General features: G+C 40.9%; 2 protein-coding genes across 2 annotated transcripts; one reads left to right on the top strand and one right to left on the bottom strand.

Moving 5' to 3' along the window:
- The first annotated feature begins 10,187 nt into the window (after positions 1-10,187).
- thumpd1 (THUMP domain containing 1) lies at positions 10,188-14,748 on the top strand. Its single transcript, NM_203728.1, has 5 exons — positions 10,188-10,231; positions 10,986-11,269; positions 12,690-12,864; positions 13,345-13,593; positions 13,719-14,748. The coding sequence occupies exons 2-5, from the start codon at positions 11,069-11,071 to the stop codon at positions 13,964-13,966; spliced, it is 873 nt and encodes a 290-aa protein (NP_989059.1). The 5' UTR covers positions 10,188-10,231; positions 10,986-11,068; the 3' UTR covers positions 13,967-14,748.
- Positions 14,749-19,123: 4,375 nt separating this feature from the next.
- On the bottom strand, positions 19,124-21,948 carry ndufb7 (NADH:ubiquinone oxidoreductase subunit B7). Its single transcript, NM_001017236.2, has 3 exons — positions 21,829-21,948; positions 19,812-19,980; positions 19,124-19,286 (listed from the first exon to the last, which is right to left on the bottom strand). The coding sequence occupies exons 1-3, from the start codon at positions 21,923-21,925 to the stop codon at positions 19,202-19,204; spliced, it is 351 nt and encodes a 116-aa protein (NP_001017236.1). The 5' UTR covers positions 21,926-21,948; the 3' UTR covers positions 19,124-19,201.
- Between the last annotated feature and the right edge of the window lie 6 nt (positions 21,949-21,954).

The raw sequence follows: 21,954 nt of genomic DNA, 5'->3' as shown, positions 1-21,954 counted from the left end.
TATGGTAACAGAACCTCATCCCCAGTTCCACTTAATGTAGGGATATTGCAAGGCTCTGTATTGGGCTGTTGTTATTCTCCCTCTACACTCTGTCTTTGCTCATTTGGCTATAAATATCATCAGTATGCTGGTGAAATCCAAATTTAGACTTAAGACTCAAAACTGCATACTAGCAATTTTCAGTTGGATGAACCAATGCCACCTCAAAATGAACCAAACAAAAACTGAACTTTCCGCCTAAGCCTGGTCCTACTCCCCCTTCACTATCTGCACTTGACTTTGCACGTTGTTTGGGGGTGATCTTTGACTCCTCTCTCTCTCTCTTTCCTTCTCTGACCATATTAACACCACTGTCAAAACCTGTCACTTTTTCTTACGCAATATTGCCAAAATCCATCCCTTTCTTTCAACTTTAACAGCTAGGATGCTTATGCAGGCTCTCATTCTATCCTGACTAGACTACTGTAACCTGCTAACTGCCCTCCCCAACACCCATCTCTCCCCCCTACAGTCTATATTAAATACTGCTGCCAGAATTCTGCTCATCTCATCTAGGAGTGTTCAGGCCCTTCCACTGCTAAAGTCTTTATCATGGCTTCCTATTAAACAAAGAATATCTTACAAACTCCTTCTCTTAACCTTCAAAGCCCTCCATTCCTCTGTGCCTCTCTACATCTCTTCCCTTGTGTCTCTGTACGCTCCTGGCCAACTCCTTCGTTCCTCGCAGAGCAACCAAGCTCGGTTGCACCCCCCACTACTACTGCTGTTTCCTGCCATTTAACCTTTGTGCTTTGCTGCCCTTTACATTTAGAATGCCCTCCCTGATTTCCTCTGGAGAGAATCCTCCCTCAGTCTTTTTAAAACTAAACTTAAAGACTATCTCTTGGAGCACTGCAAGCACCTGATCTGGGAACTAGCACTTATATTGCAGTGTCACCCACTGTAACCTAACCTACAGTACTAATATTTTCCTATTTGTGACTGTAAGTTACCCTCCCATTTAGATTGTAAGCTGTACGCTCCCGGGGCCTCCAGCCTCTTCTCTCTTCGATTCTAAACTTAATGAAACTGTACCTTGTATTTATTGTTATTCTTTGTATTTAGCTATTATTATCGATTCGTTGATATGTGAAAATTAAAAGTCTAAAGTTTATTTTGTAAAGTTCTATATAACCAGTTCCAAATAAATTGTGTTTATGGGGCTATTTTATTAATGGAAAAAGATTAACGTTTTAAAGGGCACATTAAAACTAGACTTTAATAATATATATTATTGTTGCTAGTGGACAAACTTGGTAAATTCACAGTCAAGTGTAATACCTCTCATAAAGTGTATAATACTTTAATATCTTTTAATCAAGGCAAGCATATCACCGGTTGATTGTTTAATAATGAATAACCTAATTATGACATTTTGAAATATGATTCCAATTTAATACTAAACAATAAATATTTATCTATAACACGGACGTTAACATTTAAACCTTAAAAAACCTAATTAGCATATGCGGATTATGGCTAAATTCTTTACGAAGCTTTTGAGGGTTTGGCTGAATCCAAAAAAAGTGGAATCGGTGCTTCCCTAGTGTAAAGCTGTCATTTTTTGTGAGGAAACAAACTATTAACCAATATTTTGTTTCTTCTAATGTGCCTCATTTCACCAAACAGAGGTTTTTATATAATCCATGAGTTATCAATTGGCACAGCATAACAAAATGTAATATTTATATATACACACACAAGATATTATTCAAATATGTATTTTTTTTAAGAAATAAAGTTCCTAAAAGTTAATTATAGTAAATGAAATGTTTTCTTGGAACAATGTTAAAAATTACTACAGTGATATTTTATTGTAAAATTGCTTTTTTGAAGGTACATGTCCTTAACTTTTTATTTATTTATAATTATATTTTGATTGTGTCATAGTAAAATTAACAAATATTAAAATAAAACTATGTAATTAAGAAAAATGCCCATCATTAGGGTACACTAAGGTACAAATCTGAATCACGAAATCCGATCATTTCTGATGAACGCAAATGTCACGAAAATTCTTTCCGTTTGAATAAGAAAATTTCGTACGTACGATCCGAAAGTTTCGTATTGAATCGATCGTTTGCGATAGTCACGAAATTTTATTATCCCAACGATTGTAAATGGTGGGAAAACTTTGAAACTTCATGATTTTGGAAGCCTCCCATAGGGCTCAATGGCACTCTGCAGTTCCAACCTGGCCCAAGGAAAGTCTCCCATAGGGCTCAATGACACTCTGCAGTTCCAACCTGGCCCAAGGAAAGTCTCCCATAGGGCTCAATGGCACTCTGCAGCTCCAACCTGGCCCAAGGAAAGTCTCCCATAGGGCTCAATGGCACTCTGCAGCTCCAACCTGTCCCAAGGAAAGTCTCCCATAGGGCTCAATGGCACTCTGCAGCTCCAACCTGGCCCAAGGAAAGTCTCCCATAGGGCTCAATGGCACTCTGCAGCTCCAACCTGGCCCAAGGAAACTCTCCCATAGGGCTCAATGGCACTCTGCAGCTCCAACCTGGCCCAAGGAAAGTCTCCCATAGGGCTCAATGGCACTCTGCAGTTCCAACCTGGCCCAAGGAAAGTCTCCCATAGGGCTCAATGGCACTCTGCAGCTCCAACCTGGCCCAAGGAAAGTCTCCCATAGGGCTCAATGGCACTCTGCAGCTCCAACCTGGCCCAAGGAAAGTCTCCCATAGGGCTCAATGGCACTCTGCAGCTCCAACCTGGCCCAAGGAAAGCCTCCCATAGGGCTCAATGGCACTCTGCAGCTCCAACCTGGCCCAAGGAAAGCCTCCCATAGGGCTCAATGGCACTCTGCAGCTCCAACCTGGCCCAAGGAAAGCCTCCCATAGGGCTCAATGGCACTCTGCAGCTCCAACCTGGCCCAAGGAAAGTCTCCCATAGGGCTCAATGGCACTCTGCAGCTCCAACCTGGCCCAAGGAAAGTCTCCCATAGGGCTCAATGGCACTCTGCAGCTCCAACCTGGCCCAAGGAAAGTCTCCCATAGGGCTCAATGGCACTCTGCAACTCCAACCCGGCCCAAGGAAAGTCTCCCATAGGGCTCAATGGCACTCTGCAGCTCCAACCCGGCCCAAGGAAAGTCTCCCATAGGGCTCAATGGCACTCTGCAGCTCCAACCTGGCCCAAGGAAAGTCTCCCATAGAGCTCAATGGCACTCTGCAGCTCCAACCTGGCCCAAGGAAAGTCACGATACTGAAGCTTGAATGACTCGATCGTACTTTGATGAATGTGCCCCTTAGTGTTAGTTTCCAACTGATGGCCCAGTTGTATTTAAAATTCTGTAGAAAGGGTGTCCATAGTGGGCAAAATGTAACATGCAAGTTTTCTTACATTAACCTGATTCTGGTCTCTTTGCTCTGCATATTTTTTTCTTTTTGGTCAAGGTCATCTCCTTCCCTAAATTGCAATTAAAAACCTTTCAAACAATTACATAGAGAACACCAGTGAACTGTGTATTACAAATGCCCTCAACAGCTGGACCCACCCTAATGACTTGTGGACTTTTGGCATGGCTTAAAATCTGAAAGCAATCGTTAAAATTGATTAGACAAAAGTGTTTTATTAAGCATGTAGCACAAACACTGTTTTGCATTTAATATGCATAATTAAAAAGAGAGATATACAGTCTGTGTTACTACACAAATGAGGCAGTAGAGGGCATGAAGGTGGTTTCTCCAGCAGCACAGTATGTATGTATGCACAGCCCAGCAGCAGCACTAAGCATTAAAGCTCATGGCACACTGGGCTAGTGGGAGCTAATCAAATGCCACATTTACCAGCCAGAAAAAGAGGCACTTAAATCTTTTGCAGCAGACCTGTAGGCTTCAAGGCAAATTGACAGGGTTCATGTCAAGGGTTAAAATGCCCACCACTACCCTGTGTGCCATTGCCCTTATAGCTCATTACTCTTATATGTAAAAGTGGATACAAAGGATTCAGAACACAGTTTTACTTGTAGTAACCATTCTAACCACAGTCTAAAAAATTGTCCCCCATAATAGTTGTATAAAACATATCCAAGTTTTCGACAGATTGGCTGGAAGTGGAGTTTAGAAATCTCACTTTATTCTTACCTTTATTACCAACGTTTTTCTTCTTCTCAATAACAAAGTTTGTCTTACTACTTTCTTCAGAAAGAAATTTATAGCATACATAGCTTCATCCAGTGAGAAAAATGTTTTTCACACACCTAGGGAGAGACAGATCACTAGTGTTTCCAGTATAACAAATCATGCAGGCAGTTGATATTCCATGAAGCAAAGTGCATTAAAAAAGTGTGTTTGGGGCTGATTTATTGAGAGGTTCACCCAAAACCCAACCAGCTCTGCCCATCTGATTCACTTTCTGCCCACTAAATTCTCTGCTGGTGGCACTCAGCACACTGCACTGTAGGATAGGAACCAATCAACAGCTAGACTGACCTGATAGGGAACTGAAGCCTGTCTGTGTGACTGCAGGGCTGTGATTAGCAGTCCCCCTCTGGCAGAGACTGTTAGGACACACCCGCCCCTCATTTAAAACATGGACAGTGACTGTATTAGATATATGGGGAGCACCAATAAAGGGGCCATTTTTGAAGATATTAATTTTTAGCTCTGCTAGAGGACTATGTATTATTCATTAGGACTATGTATTATTCATTATTGCCTACAAACTTTGGGGTTTCTTTTTTATACTAGGTCTCTCCTTTAATAATGGTTTTTAATGTTGACTTTTATTAGACTTGTGTAACTTGTGTATTCTCTCTGTATCTCCAAGTCCATGGAACTTTATATATATATATATATATATATATATATATATATATATATATATATATTGTGTTTGTGTGTAGACTTAATCAATAAAAGCTAATTTTTAAAGGATTCCCGGCGTGCACCAGTCTACACACAAACTTGTACCTAAATGCTTAATTAGTAGCACCCGTGTCAATTGGCTGTTTGCTTAGGAGTGCTAAATCCATTTGTATATATATATATATATATATAATATATATATATATACACACAACAAATGGGTGTTGTTTAGCTGTTAAAATGTAACCACTATGCAAGGGCTTGTTCTCCGAACAAAATGATCATTTTCCTGAAGACCCTATGAAGGATGAAAGGTGTTGAAAATGAACATAGTAATATAGTAGCAATGCTAATCACTGAATCTACATACCTGAATAAAACAAATTTCTCTGTCTCACTATCAAGCAAGCTCATTCTGACTTTTCTATAAAAATATATGCCCAAGATGAAATATTTAGTTGACATAAGAGGTTAATTTACATAAGTAAACGTAAAAGGATTCTGTCATGTTTTTATTGGTTATTTTTTTTTTTTTATTTCTGAATTACATGATGTACATTGCAAATACCACTTAAAGTTAATTTCATGAACCAACAAATGTATGTTTTAACCCTTTCACTGCCAGCCGATTTGCCCAATTTGGTAATTTTATTGCCAGACCATTTTTGAACAATGTGCATTCTAGAGGCCTTTCCTGGTGGGGGTGGGTTTAGTTTACCCAGGAAACAAAAAAGTTTTTTTTTAGGACAACCTAAGCTTTTTAAATATGCAAGAGAATTTTTGTGTAATTCTACTTCCATAACAAGATATAGGTTTCTAAGTGTCTAAAAAATGTTTCCCATAATAAAACACGTATATCAGAATCAATTTATTTTATGTACGGCAACACAGAATGACTTGGAGTTCTATGTCTCCTGAACACACCGATACCAAATATATATAGTTTTATGGAGATTTCTCACTTGTATAGGTCAAAAACTCCAGTACCAAATTTCCAAAGCACTGCTCTCAACATTCCACCAACAGTAGGTTTACCCTAGAAAACTACAAATTATTGGAAAGAAGAGATTCTAAATCAAAAATGTGTAAATGCATCTTTGTAGTCCAAACTATTAAGTTGCAATTTATAATAAACATTTGTAACATTGAAAAATGACCTCAAAACTTCCACGTTGCAGCATCTTTTCTCCCACATCCTATTAGGTACCAAGATAAAACACCCTAAATATGAATGCCTGGGGTCCACGGAACAGTTTGATATCCAATATGTATAGGTTTATCCAGGGCCACCATCAGAAATCACGGGGCCCCTCACAACAAAATTTTCAGGGCCCTCCTCTTCCTCACACGCCCTGCCCCCTAATGGCCCCTCCCCCAGTGACCCCTCCCATCAGTACAAAGGACACACAAACATTGGTAGCCAGTGCCCCTAAAACATTGGTAGCCAGGGCCCCCCTAATACATTGGTGCCCAGCAACAGTGCCCCCCTAATACATTGGTGCCAAGAGCAGTGCCCCCCTAATACATTGGTGCCCAGCAGCAGTGCCCCCCTAGTACATTGGTGCCAAGGGCAGTACCCCCCTAGTACATTGATGCCCAGCAGCAGTGCCCCCCTAGTACATTGATGCCCAGCAGCAGTGCCTCCCTAGTACATTGGTGCCAAAAGCAGTGCCCCCCTAGTACATTGGTGCCCAGCAGCAGTGCCCCCCTAGTACATTGGTGCCCAGCAGCAGTGCCCCCATAAGTCAGTGTGCCCCGCAGCCCCCCTAATACGTTGGTGCCCAGCAGCAGTGCCCCCCTAATACATTGGTGCCCAGCAGCAGTGCCCCCCTAGTACATTGGTGCCCAGCAGCAGTGCCCCCCTTGTACATTGGTGCCCAGCAGCAGTGCCCACATAAGTTAGTGTGCCCCGCAGCCCCCCTAATACATTGGTGCCCAGCAGCAGTGCCCCCCTAGTACATTGGTGCCAAGCAGCAGTGCCCCCCTAGTACATTGGTGCCCAGCAGCAGTGCCCCCCTAGTACATTGGTGCCCAGCAGCAGTGCCCCCTAGTACATTGGTGCCAAGAGCAGTGCCCCCCTAGTACATTGGTGCCCAGCAGCAGTGCCCCCCTAGTACATTGGTGCCCAGCAGCACTGCCCCCCTAGTACATTGGTGCCAAGAGCAGTGCCCCCCTAATACATTGGTGCCCAGCAGCAGTGCCCCCCTAGTACATTGGTGCCCAGCAGCACTGCCCCCCTAGTACATTGGTGCCAAGAGCAGTGCCCCCCCTAATACATTGGTGCCCAGCAGCAGTTTTACTTCTGCTCTTTGGCGGCTTCTCCGTGGCTTCGTATCCTTCACGCTCGACGCTTCTACACTTCTGTCTACACGCGAATGCACACAGGCCCTTTTATAAGGTTGCGCCCTGTGCGTACTGACGTCACCCGTACACACGGGGCGCAACCATCTAGCTGACCAATGACAGGGCCCGGAATTTATTAAAGGGGGCCCGAGCTACAAAGAAAACTGTAGCACCGCCGGGCCCCCTTTAAAAGTAAAAATTGCCCGGGCCCGGGACAGCTGTACCCGCTGTGCCCCCCTGATGGCGGCCCTGGGTTTATCTAAGTATGTGGCATATAGACACCCCATTCGAGCTATCCGTTCTGTAATTCCAGGTGCTGCAAAAACAGCACATTTACAGCATTTTTCGAGGGGCAAAGGTAGAAAAAAAGTATGTTCACCCCAGAAAATCATATATTTTTGGAAAGTACACATTCCCCGAATCCAAATTGGGTACATGTCTTTCTATTCCAAAGTACCAAGCAGCAAACCATTCCTAAATTTGGTGATTTTGGTTACAATTCAGAAATTCACCTCAAAGCTTTCATTTTGCAGCATCTTATCTCCCACATATCATTAGGTTCCAAGATAAAACACCCTAAATATGAATGCCTGGGGTTCACTGAACAGTTTGATACCTAATATTCATAGGTTTATCGAAGTATATAGCATGTAAAGACTACCAAATCTACCTTGTGCATACTTATTTGATGGGTTACATTTACTCTAATTTATAAACACTGCCAGGTTTATGTGATTTAAAAGCTACAAAACAAATTATGGTGACCCCTGAAAACCATATATTTTTGGAAAGTACACATCCTGTTGAATCCAAAATGGGTAATTATCTTTTTCTACTCCAAAATACCAAACTGCAAAGCTGTGCTAAAGCACCTAAATATATTGCCATGCCACATTTATCTCACTAATGTCTTACATACAATTGGAAACCACCCTAAAGGGCTAAGGGTCTACTGATCAGTTTGATGCCCAATATGTATAGATATACCAAAGCAGGTGGCATGTACGGACCCCAAATGAAAATAGTGCATATGAATTTTCTAACCTGTCAATTTGCCTTCTGTGAACAAAGCCCCGACTGCTTATTATGAGCTGTAAGACCCCCTAACAGTACAAAGACTTACCATAAACCATATATTTTTGGAAAGTACATATTCTGATGAATCCACAATGGGTAATTCTGTCTTTCTACTCCAAACTAGCAAACTGCAAAGCTACGCTAAAAAAAACAACACAAAACAAAATACAATTTGGTAATTCAATGAAATAAAAAAATTAGTGATCAAACTGCGTGGTTAGGGGTCTGAATAGTTGATCCAATAGCCACACTGTGAAATCAACAGTATTTAGGGAGAAAACGAGAGGCAAAATGATAAAATAAAGAACTAAATAAAATTTAAAAAGTATGTTTGTGTATGCATGTGTGTACGGCTCTAAAAAGTGTGTAAATGTGTGTATATGTGAGTGTGTAAATATCTGCAAGAGTGTACAAAAGAAAAAAAAAAGCCAGAAAAGAAAAAAAAAAAAAAGAGAACTTTAGTAAAATGTGTAAGTGTATGTATGTGTGTGTAAATGTGTAAAGAAAGGGCACTTACCATTTCTGCATTGAGGGTACCAGAATTGCAGAGCCTACACAGCAGGAAGTGAGTGGGCGTTTGCTAGATGTCAGGTCCTGTGACAATCAGGTGAGCCAAGGGGGTTGTGATCCCAACCGCTGCTTGGTGGCAAAAACTGCTAGTGCAGTGTGGAAGCCCTTTAACGCGAAGCATGTAAGCACTTTGTGCTTGGCATTTTTCTGCCAGCGTGTAGTACCTACGTGCTTGGCAGGTAAAGGGTTAAAGGAGACATATTGGATAAATGGAAAAAACGCTAATTTTGTAGGCAATTATGAATAATATACGGTGCTGGTTTCACTTTGTTCTAAACATTAATCCTATCTGTAAAAATGGCCCCTTTATTGAGCTTCCCTATAGATCGTATCACTTCTCCATCCAGTATGAAATGAAGAGTGGGCGTGTCCTAATGGTCCCTGCCAGAAGCACAGTAGGAGGGGGAGAGCCAATCACAGCCCTGCACTCACACAAGCACTGACAGGCTTCAGTTCCCTATCAGGTCAGCCTAGCTGCTGATTGGTTCCTATCCTACAATTCAGTGTACGGAGGGCCTCCGGCTCCCCAGCTCATCCAGAGAATTCAGCCAGCAGGAAGTGGAACAGATGGGCGGGGCTAGTGGGGTTTTGGTGGAATTTCTCAATAAATCAGTCAGAAACACAACTTTTTAAAGCACAGCCCTTCTATATCTAGAGGAGTATCATTCACTGGCACATTCATCATTTTTATAGGATATGTCTCCTTTAAAACATTGTACCCACAATGAAACACATACCTTGGGGGCACACACAGGCTGACCCAACCTATCCCCCATTCCTGACATACCCCCAAAAGACAGAAACATATATAAGGGTGGCACATACAGCCTCACCTTCCCACAGGTATACAACTATGGACACAAACAACACTGCAAGGCATACACATACCTAATAACGCCTTGCTTACACATGTCCAAACCCCTCATCCATAAACTGACACCTCATTGCTGCGTCCCCTTATTTGAAAGGACCGGAGACAGAGTTTCTGAGGTATTTTTTTAATAAAGCATTGTGCAGGACAGGGCAATTATTGGAGCAGAGTAGAACAGATATTTTACTTAAAAAAATTATGTTACTGTTGCTTTAAGGGCACACGCCTTAGAGAGGCCAGCAAGTCTGTAATAGATCCGCAGCCACCACTGAACCGAAAGCGCCTCAGCAAGAACTAACTAAACTCCTGCATGTAATCCTGCCCCAAGAAAAAAATAATGCTACCCAGCGCAACGCAATACACTACTGAGTGACCTATTCCTACAGCCATTTGAAGAAGGCGCCGAATGTCACGTGTTGGAGACGGTCACATGTTCGTGACGTCACCGGCGGACCCTTAGGAACCAGCTGCGGCCATGCTCTCGCAGTAACACGGAGATAACGTGCGGGCTGCGTGTAGAAGGTAGTGTGTGATTCTAATAATTGCCTACTGTTTGCTAAATAATAGAACGCTGCTTAAGCAATGTGTCGGCCTAGGGTAGATTTGTGGCTGTGAATGAGAAGACTGTGTGTGGGACTTGTGCCCCTGAAATGTCGCACTGTGTAACCAATGAATAGGTTAAACACATTGGTCCCTATAATCTGTGTGTGTGTGGCGCCTATTTCTGCCTCACAACTGATGACAGATATATAGGGAGTACTGCCCCTCTAGGAATATTATTTAATGTTGCGTGGGAGAACAGTGGCAAAGTTTACCCAGCAATAGTTAATCCAGCAGCAAGCAATCTCATGTCCACTTCCATTATTCCTATACATCTGTATATTCTAGATATGGATTGGTAGTCAAACACTAGGCAACTTGGTGGTAGTGGATCACCTTGTTAAAGGGGCCATTTTTACAGATCTCTGGTAGGCGAAACAGTTTTATTATATGTGCCCTTTAATCTACATTGCAACTAGGAATCTTTGTAAATTTGAATACATACATACATACCTTCACAACAAGGCACCTGTTGTGAGGTTCTACCTCCAATTCCCTTTATGGTGAATAGGTTGGACATGAATATTGCACAGCAACTTTGTGCAAATTCATATAAACATTGCATTAAAAATAATACCGTGAAAGTAATGAATGCACAATCATTTTCATTTTATTGCACATTTTACTTGATGTTAGGTTGATTGGAATATAACCTTTTCTTGATTTCTTTGCCTAGAGACAGATACCAGGAATACACATCTAGGTGAAGGCTGTAACTGTTGTTAGCACCAGGAACTTTTTTATTATTCCACACCAATCATGAGCACAGATGGGCAAAAGGGCAAGAAAAGATATAAGTCTCAATTCTGCGGCAATGCCAAGAGGCAGAAGCGGCGCCATGAGCTGGAGGTTGGAATGCAAGGGATCCTTATCACCTGTAACATGAATGAGCGGAAATGTGTAGCAGAAGCCTACAGCCTACTGAATGAATATGGGGATCAGATGTATGGTCCTGAGAAGGTACAGCCTTCAATATTTCTAATGAAATCTGTTTGCAGCTAAAAAAAATGTTATTTGTAGGAATATCTTCAATCCCTGCTGGATGTTCTTTTGCTAAAGAGCAACAGAGCCACATTTCAATGCTGGAATGCCATAAATGTACAACCATAATAACTTTACAAAGTGTGTGTGTATATATATATATATATATATATATATATATATATATGCAATATGGCAACTGGCACTCACATAAAAATGGGATTTGGAATGCCTGGGTGCAGTGTCAAACAAAAATATACCGGTACATGTAGAAATATGAGCCGCACTCACAGGACTTAGTGTGAGAAAAAAAAAACAAATTTATTGAAGCATAAAGCTAATAGCTTTATGCTTCAATAAATTTGTTTTTTTTTTCTCACACTAAGTCCTGTGAGTGCGGCTCATATTTCTACATGTGTGTATGTATATATATATATATATATATATAAGTATTTATAAAGCACTAAAATATTTTGCAGCTCTGTATGATAGAGTAAGCACATTATTCGTACAGAATACGAATAACTTATCGCAACTGTATCTTGTATTTATTGTTATACTTTGTATTTATCTATTATTATCTTAACCCCCTTTAATGCATTAATGTATTCTACTGTACAGCGCTGCATACATAAGTAGCGCTTTATAAATAAAGATATACATACATACATAGTGACTGACACAGGAGGTAAGGAGGGCCCTTCTTATTAGAACAATACTATTTGGAGCACACCAGTCCCCCAACGGCAATCTGAATATTCTGTAGTGTACTCATTACTGGGGAATGTTAGAGCTTATGTGTAATACATGTTGTACCACCATTCTCCATTCGCTGTTGACGTTATGCCAGTATGGATGCTGGTATTTTTAGTACAACAGCAGCTGAAAAAATGCTAGTTCAAGAGTCACAGAACTCATTACTCAGTTGTCAGACAAGTTAGATAGATTCAGTGTCAGTGGAAATACAAGGTTATAGTCAAAAAGAAAAAAAAAATAGCCTGTAAAGACGTTATCCACCAAATAGGAGAACAAATTTTGTCTTTGTATGTGTTCAGTTTAAAGGACAAGGAATGCCTGCACCACTTGGTGGTGCAAATTTGTTAGGTACCCACCATTACTTACGTTTTACCCAGTGCTCCTGTTGTTTAGCAACACTGACCAGGGATAGTTATCTCCAGTGTGGGCACTGCTATGGTTTCCAGGCATCCCCTGCACCACTTAATTTTTTTCTTAAGAAAAGTTATGTAGTACACATGTGCCAGGTCTGAAAGTCTAAGTAGGACAGGGCATGCCTGGGAAGCTGGTGGCTGCCTACCGTATACATGTTACTAGCTGATGCACTGACCAAACAGGACACCATACCCTTCAATATGTGTTAAAACAATTCTCTTCTGCATAGCTAAGTGAGAAAGACGATGGGCTATCAGAAAGTGAGGAAGAGGATGATGATGCAGAAGCAGCTCTAAAGAAAGAAGTCGATCAGATTCGCACTTCAACAGAAAAAAACCTGCGTAGATTTCAGTCTGTGGAAAGTGGAGCAAACAATGTTATTTTTATTAGAACACTGAATGTGGGTAAGCTTGTTTTTGAAAGAGTTGCTAATTATTTGTCATGAAATATTAGAGAGGTTATATTGCACCTCCCACCCTTTGTCTCCAGGAAAAGGAAAATTAAAAGTTTTTTTTTCTTTTTTCACAGGTGATGTAGACAAGCCAATATTTTTGCTGCATATAAGAATATGAATTCTTTTTGCAGAGTTGCGCAGTGGGGTTACCACTTTTGGCCGCATCATCACCACCTTTGGCCGCATCACATCTAGTTTAAGGATTGCTCTAGTAATCGCTGACTAGGAGCATGCCTGCTGGAAGCCAGGTACAGATTGGCTATACAGGCACAATTGCCAGAGAGCCTCTAACTGGATGTTATGTGGGCAAATTTGGCCTTTAAATCAAATTCCTAGGACTCTTGAAATCTAAAACATTTCTGCATTTTTCCCCTTTAATGTCAGTGTGTAAGTATAACTTTGCTGATTGATTTCTCGGTTGCTGTTTCAGAGCCTGAGAAGCTGGTGCATCATATTTTGAAAGACGTGCACACAACCAAGAAGAAGAAGACCAGGGTCATCCTCCGCATGCTGCCCGTTTCTGGTACATGCAAGGCTTTTCTTGAGGACTTGAAGAAATACGCGGAGACATTTTTTGCACCCTGGTTTAAATCTCCCAACAAGGGAACCTTTCAGATTGCATATAAAGCACGGAACAACAACCATATGAATAGAGATGAAGTGATAAAGGAACTAGCAGGTATAACTACATAAGGGTGCAAGGGCTGTTTCATTTCCACTCGCCTCACTTTGTTGAATATTTTAGCATGTATTTTCTTGTAGAGTCTTATATATATATTTTTTTTACTTTAATTTTGTTTTTAGGGATTGTCGCAAGCCAGAACCCAGAAAACAAGGTGGATTTAAGTAACCCAGAGTATACTGTCATAGTTGAAATCATAAAGAATGTCTGCTGCTTTAGTGTTGTGAAGGACTATACTGTGTTTAGGAAGTACAATCTACAGGAGGTGATAAAGAGTAGTAAGGAGGAAAAACCCCAACAGCCCACAAAGGAGGACAAAGAAGAGAATCTGAAAGAAACCCAAGGCACTCAAAATACTGCACACAGCTAGAACTTTGATAGGGCAGTGAATTTTCAATACACTCACTTTTATGTTTTACGGTGTTTGAGCTACAGTACACTTGCCTTTAAGGGTGATGGCACAGAGAAGGTTTAGTCACCCACAGTAAATCCTGCAGTTTGGCAGTGAGTACATTTGACTGCAATACAAAAGGTATATTCAGTAGTTTTGTTATCTGCATTGTAGGAGATTTAGTGCAGGCAGCAAAACATCCCTTGTGCCATCACTCTTACAGGAAACTGCTGTTCTTGTTTATCATAAGCACAACACATATGATGCAAATGTGTAATGTCTGCATTAAAGCCCACCCCACCTATCTCGGCAAAGATTGATGTGTACCTTGCAGGAGCAACTCCTGCCTACTATTTTGTGCTACTTGTGCTTTTAGCCGAAGTAGGTCAGTAGAACTGGAATGGTTTAATTCCGTTCTTTATTCTCTGGGATGAACCCTGTGGACTTTTTGAGACTGAAGTTGCAATTAGTTTATAGCCAGGTGCTGTATACGGATGGTCTGGTGGGAGATTTCATGCATTCTAGTATGTAGGGCTTTTGGGGGTAGTGCAGTGTATACCATTTGTAAAATTCATACCATACTAAAGAAATACTTGTTTTTATTTTAATGGTCGGTTAAAAAAACCATTAGGCCATGGATGTATGTTTCAGTTTCTCTTTTAACAATTCGAATTCCAAAAACTTTGAGTCTAATTGCTATGGTGTGCAATTTAGTATTGGTTTCTAAACATTTTGGATTGTAAATAAATTTTAGTGAAATGGCCTGTTGTGTTTAAGCCTGTGTTTTTTCAAATTCTAAAACGCTTTTTAAGAAAACCATTTTGCTGGTGGGTAAATAACAACAAATGATAAATGGTAATAATGATATTCTTCATAAATGCCCTATAATGTGTTAATGCCTTAAATTGTTGGCATTCTCGTCAAATGCGCACTGTGTTGCCGTATAAACATGCAAACTAGTGATGCGTGGATTGACAAAGTCGATCTAACCCACCGAGCCTTGGTATTTTTAGACCCGTGCCCGCCCTGACATCAGGAAAGGGGCAAGGCACGTAGGTACGAATCTAATAGTAGTTATGTCTAGAGGTGGAAGTGGGGCACAGTAAGGCTGTGGCCTGCAAAAGCTTTGTGAATGGTAGCACAAACTTTCAGGCTGGCCCGCATATAACTAATGCAAACTGCATTTGATTTATTAGCAAGTAGGTCACTGATTGCTGATACTGTAGAAGCTGCAAACTGTGGCACTAAAAGGGTTATATTCTGTCATACTAGACATGCACAAGCAGATTACAACAATGTCAAACAAGCACTGTCTCCAATCATAGACTGTTAGTCAGAAACAGACACCGTAATCCCTTTTTGTAGTACTCTGGTACATGGAAATGGAGGTATCACACAGAATGCACACATATTACCAGTAGCTCCTTATAGAATGTTGTTTATGAAAATAAGAATAGGGGCATATTAAGGGCCAAGGAAATTCCCCAAGCAGTTTTCCTAATGATTTGGCCTGCATACCTATTCCTTAATAAAGGTATATTCATTCTTAAACCTAAACCCTGCTATAGCAGCAGCCTATGTAGCCAGATCCCCTAAAGTCTAAATCAGTCCGTTGCGGAAGGGACTAAAAAAAGGTTAATAATACAGTCTGTTATCCAGCCTGACCCATTTGATGTCTAAATGCATGCATTCTTTTTAGCATAGTGCTGTGGGGAAATATTTAGAGATACAAGTGCTGCTTACTAAAGTTGTTTAGTTGCCAGTTGAGATCTGGCTGTGAGGCGGATCTGTATCAAGGAAGTGGGAGAAAGCCAAGTGCTGTTTGCACACTAATAGCACATGCTGATATTTGCCACAAAATTTCAGTCACTGGGGAATATTACACAATTTTGAACTCTTCATAATTTATTGCATGTGCTACAAAAATGTATACCCTTGCCTCATGGATAAGCTTGGGGATATTTAAGATAAACATGCTTTGCTGGAACATACAGTATTAGCAATATTAAGGGACTGCCTACTCACTAATACTCAGATTATTTAGATTCTTATTTTCTAAAACAGTCTTTCTCTTCTGTATGGTATATCACATACATTGCCTATGGTGGTATACACTTAAATTTCATAGGAATGGCCCCTCTCTAACTGCTGCTTTTTTGTCATTTATGGGACAGGGTGTTTTTAAATAATTGCCATTATGCTGAAGAATAAAAAAATAAATTTGGAGTGAAAGTTCTAAGCTTGTGGTTTAAAGTTTCAATATTTGTTTGGTTTTATACACATGAAGGTAAAACACCATGTGGATTGATCTTGGAACCTAATTAGACTGAATAGGGCATAAACACTTTAATGCTTTATGCATGTGTTGCTTTTGTAACAAGATCCTCTGCATTTGCTGATATCAATATTTAGGATATTCATTTCTCCATTAACCTACTAAAAATGTCCTCCCCCTTTAAGCAAAACGTTATTGTTTGTCCATTTATTCAGTGTCAGGGTCCTTTAACTTTCTGGAGCACAGAGCATAAACTCTTTTCCACCTTTTACTGGCTCTGCTTGTGTGTTTTTTTTCAATGCTAAGATAGGAAAGAGTTAATCTAGAACTCTATGATGGGGTCACAGACAAGCAGGGGAATCCAGGGGGCTGTTAAGTTGCCAGGGTTTCTCAGGAAAAATTTGTACTGTGAAAATTGGAAAGCAAAAGCAAATAAATAGAGATAACTACCCAAACAAAATTAATCCTGAATGTGTCTGTTTGGAAGCAGTCACATGGGTTGTAATTCAGGTATAGGACCTGTTATCCAGAATGCTTGACCAAGGGTATTCCAGATAAGGGGTCTTTCCATGATTTGGATCCCCATACCTTATTGATATTACAAAATCATTAAAACATTAATTAAACCCAATAGGTTTGTTTTGCCTCCAGTAAGGATTAATTATATCTTAGTTGGGACCAAATAAAAGGTACTTTTTTATTACTACAGAGAAAAAGGAAATACATTTTAAAAATCTGAATTATTTGATTAAAATTGAGTCAAATGGGAGAAAGGCTTTCCGTAATTCGGAGCTTTCTGGATAATGGGTTTCCGGATAACAGATCCCATACCTGTATCTCTATGTATTTAGGGCAAGCACCAACAGAGAGACTTACTCGCCCACGATAGATCGCTGCTATTGCAGGCGAGTACCCACTCCAAAAAGGGTTTTCACCAACAATAGAAGTTGCCGGTGGAAAGCCTTTCACATCGCTTTGGTTTCCTAAGTCGCACAATGTTACCTGCAGAAGGAAACCTAAGCATTTCGGAGGGCTTTGGTGTGTACTAACCTTGTACTTAAAAGGTATTTAGAGTTTTGTCTTTGGTCCACAGAGCTAGAGGGGAAAAAAAAGGATAATTGCATATTTTGTCTTGGTTTGTTGTAAATACAGTATTTATTTTATTAACAAGTGGCTGGAGGGAAAGAGAGCCCTGCCCAATAGAGATTTAATGCTTGTTGTTTGCTATGTGACCTTACTGTGGGTCTATAACCTAACCCTAACCTACCTGACCCAGAAGAAGCTGGGTTAGGTTTGGGTCGAGGATTTCTCCATGTGATATCAATGGACTCACAAGCCATGTGATGTTCAAATTTAGATTTCCACTTCTACCCGTGTCAATTTAAAAGCTAAGAAGTAAAATTTATGAGTGCATTTTTGGATAAATATTAAAAGAGCCAATTATCTGGCGCCTGATCCCACAGTCTCACCATTCACTATTACATTTTAGGTTTATAGAAGCTACATAATTTTCATATCCTTGGACTAAACAGTTTTAAATTTACTGCTTACATTTTGTCTATATTAGGGATGCACCGAACCCACTTTTTTGGGTTTGGCCGAACCCCCCCTGATGAATTTTGTTGAATCCAAATCCTAATTAACATATGCTTATTAGGATCGGAAGGAGTTAAAAATCGCCATGTGTGCAGCGAAAATTGTTTTTCCCCTGATCGTTTAAAGGAACAGTAACACCAAAAAATGAAAGTGTATAAAAGTAACTAAAATATAATGTGCTGCTGCCCTGCACTGGTAAAAGTTGTGTGCTTACTTCAGAAACCCTACTATAATTTATATAAATAAGCTGCTATGTAGCCATGAAGGCAGCCATTCAAAGGAGAAAAGGCACAGGCACATAGCAGATAACAGATAAAACACTATTGTATTCTACAGAACTTATCTGTTATCTGCTATGTAACCTGTGCCTTTTCTCCTTTTTCCCAGCTTGAATGGCTGCCCCCGTGGCTACACAGCAGCTTATTATATAAATTATAGTAGTGTTACTGTAGCAAACACACCAGTTTTACCAGTGCAGGGCAACAGTGTATATATATTTTTTTTTTTTTTTTTTTTTAATTACTTTAAAGCTCTTTCATTTTTTGGTGTTACTGTTCCTTTAACCCTTTCTGAATGCTAATTAGCATATGCAAATTTATGCTAATTAGGATTCGGTTCGGCCGGGACCATGGATTTGCCCAAAACTGAATCCTTAAAAAAAAAAAACATGGATTCAGCCCGAATCCCGAATCTAATTCGGGATTCAGTGCATCCCTAATGTATATCATGGAGTTTCTTTCAATCCAAAGCAATATTATAAATGAAAAGCTTTATGTGTGTATTGTATCAAAATGCAGATTAATTACAAGGCAACACTGCAACTCATATTTAGGAAAACACCATTTGGAATCTCTATGTACAGGCAGTGAGCAGAATTAGGAGCTGTGTATAGCCTGGGAAGATACCTATACTTGCATAGCTTTACAATATCTCTATACAGGCTGTGAACAGAATTAGGGGGCTTTTTCTGCTGATTTGTACGTAGCAAGGCAAGTTACTATACTTGAATAGCTTTATGATCTGTCTCTATACAGGCTGTAAGCAGAATTAGGGTGCTGTTTCTGCTGAATTGTGTTTAGTGCAGAATATCCAAGAATGCATGATTTTATTATCTCTCTGTATAAGCTATGAGCAAATATAGGGCCTCACTAGACTGTAGTGATTGTATGCAGTACAAAAGACACTTTATATAAAATACAGTTTCCATATATTTTTATATACTGCAACAAGCACCAGGAATGAGTAAAGATACTGCCAGGCAAATGTAATACTAACAAAGCTCAGGAATAAAGTTTATTTCTTTAAGTTAGACGTTCAAATAACTAATGAAAAAGAGAGCGCAATTATGCTGCCTCCACTTGTTCCGCTTTTATCTGTTGCACCAGGAGTCTCCTCTCACGTTCGTATTGTTTCATGCGTTGAACATAACTGCAATATAAATATATTGAGAGAGAGTTAAGACAATTTACGTTCTAGCCAACTACTCAGTGCCACACATGCACCTGGTATTCAGTGCCACATATACAGCATTCAGGGCCACATATACATTGGCTCCTCTCCGCCACAGATACAGTGGGTACTCTGCCACAGATACAGCATTCAGTGCCACATATACATTGGGTACTCCCTTCCACATATACAGCAGTTAGTGTCACATATACAGTGGCTGCTCTCTGCCACAGATACAGCACTCTGGGCCACATATACAGTGGGTACTCTCTGCCACAGGTACAGGACTCAGGGCCACATATACAGTGGCTGCTCTCTGCCACAGATACAGCACTCAGGGCCACATATACAGTGGCTACTCTCTGCCACAGATACAGCACTCAGGGCCACGTATACAGTACAGTGGCTACTCTCTGCCACAGATACAGCACTGTATAGAGCAGGTACACTCTGCCATAGATACAACACTAAGTGCATCCATTCCCCCAACCAGTCTGCACTTACTCTTCATGCTGGCACAGGTCCCACTCGTGGCGCTCATGTTTGCAGGCCAGGAAATTGGGCCACATGTCCCTTTTGCATTTCATCAGCTCAATGAGGTGATGAGCACAATAATCCCTCTGCTCCAGGGGCACTTGTGCCAGGTTCATCTGCTCCTGAGATGCCACCATAACTGAGTGAGGAAGAGGAACACATTACTACAGCAACCTTAATGGAGAGGAACTGAGAAACAAATGGCGTTCTTAAACTAAGAATGGGGGAATTGGGCTGCAACATTCTGCAATCAAGTGCAACATGAATGCAATGAGCAGGACTGATCTTTAAAGGGCAGTATTCCCCCTTTGTGCAACATGAATGCAATTGTAGCTCATCTCAGAGTCTAAAGCTGCCACACACGTGGCAATTCTCTGTCTCACGATGGTCGCACAAAAGATCCTTCCAACCCTACACTGATGCTCGGGGCTGAATCTTCAGATATGGAGGTAGAAACAATAGGATTTCTACCTCCTTCTGCCGATTCAGCCCTGAAGGTAGATTTTGCTCAGGCGCCTTTAATGGCGCCCGATCAAAATCTTTTAACCTGCCCGATCGGCAAGTCGACTGATATCTGCAGCCTTCTGTAATATCGGTCACCTTGCCAAGTTGCCATACAAGCACAGAATATTGTACAAAACAAGGTTTGCATTCCTTAATGTAAATAAACATAAAAGCTAGCTGGGGGAACACTGAAAATGCAATGTTGTGCATAGCACTTTAAAGTAAAAACAAATGTTGCAAGCACTTTGCATTTTCAGTTGCTCCTCATGTTCTTCTAAAAATGACTCCAGCTGTGGCGTGGAAAGGGTACCAGCAAACAGGTGGGGTGAACCCCCAACTATCAAAGAATGGTATCAATATCTGGCAACCATTTCCACTTTATTGTAAAAGGCAGACTTGCTTGATGAATTTCACAGTGCAACTGTTCACAGATGCAGCTGCTTCTAAGGTGCTGGAGGTAAAACTTACAGCCACAGGAGCATGGCCAACCATCTGGTAAGGGCCATGGCAGACTAATCTCCCTTGTCGCAGGCGACTAATCTCCCCGAAATTCCATCCAACCGGCGAGAATGCCTTCCTCTCAAGGCAACTTCCGCGATTTTGTGGAAATCGCGGCACCGCGTATGCCATCCGACCGGCAATTTACATTCTCGTCAGTGGGATGGCATTTCGGGAGATTAGTTGCCCGCGACTAATCTCCCCGTTTGCCACGCCCCTATCACTATAAACCTGGCCCTACGAGAGATGTTTCCCATTGTCTTCTCTACTTAAAAAATTTTAAAAAAAACCACAGTGGGATTCAGCTTGTACTAATTGCTATGATAAGCAGAATCAGGAACTGCTAGAAGTCTGTAGAGCAGGGGCCCTCAACCTTTCTTAAGGTAGCCATACATGTAGCAATTTCGATTTTTCCCACCCTTCACTGACATTCAGGGCTGAATCATCCGATATGGAGGTAGAAACAATAGAAATTCTACCCCCACCTGGCGATTCAGCCCTGAACATAGATTTTGCTGGGACCTGGCAGAGTCAACTAACATCCGCAGCCTTTTGCAATATCGGTCGTCTCTTCGAGCAACCATACACATAAAAAGGCCAAAAGTAAGCAGGTACACACTAGGGTCCTTTAAAGATAAAAAATATATATATATTTTAATTAATAATTCCATTAAAAAACAGGCCTGTTTTTTAATGGCATGATTAAATACTTTTTTTTTTTGTCTTTAAAGGATATTTTGTCTTTAAAGGATATATATAGATAGATAGATAGATGATAATGATGATAGATAGATAGATGATAGATATATAGCCACACCACCTTCTGTACATACCTACATGATATTGTTTGCCATCTGTACATGCTAATATATGTCCACTCCACCCCCTCTCCCCATACACAAATTGCACTACCTCCTTCTGTATATAAACTTGCAAGCGCCAATGACAGTCTATACATAAGCGTCCTTTCAAGCAGACCCCTCACCTCTTTCTGGTAGGACCCCCGCCTCAGGGCTAGCAGGCATGTTATTGGGGTCCGGTTCGGGTTCACCCCAGTATCTCCTGGCAAGGTGCGCCCCCATATTCTTCAGTCACCTTGGGGCTGCTGTTG

Source organism: Xenopus tropicalis, chromosome 9 (assembly GCF_000004195.4).
Source record: "Xenopus tropicalis strain Nigerian chromosome 9, UCB_Xtro_10.0, whole genome shotgun sequence".
Classification (NCBI taxonomy): domain Eukaryota; kingdom Metazoa; phylum Chordata; class Amphibia; order Anura; family Pipidae; genus Xenopus; species Xenopus tropicalis.
This window is presented reverse-complemented; position numbering and strand designations above follow the sequence as displayed.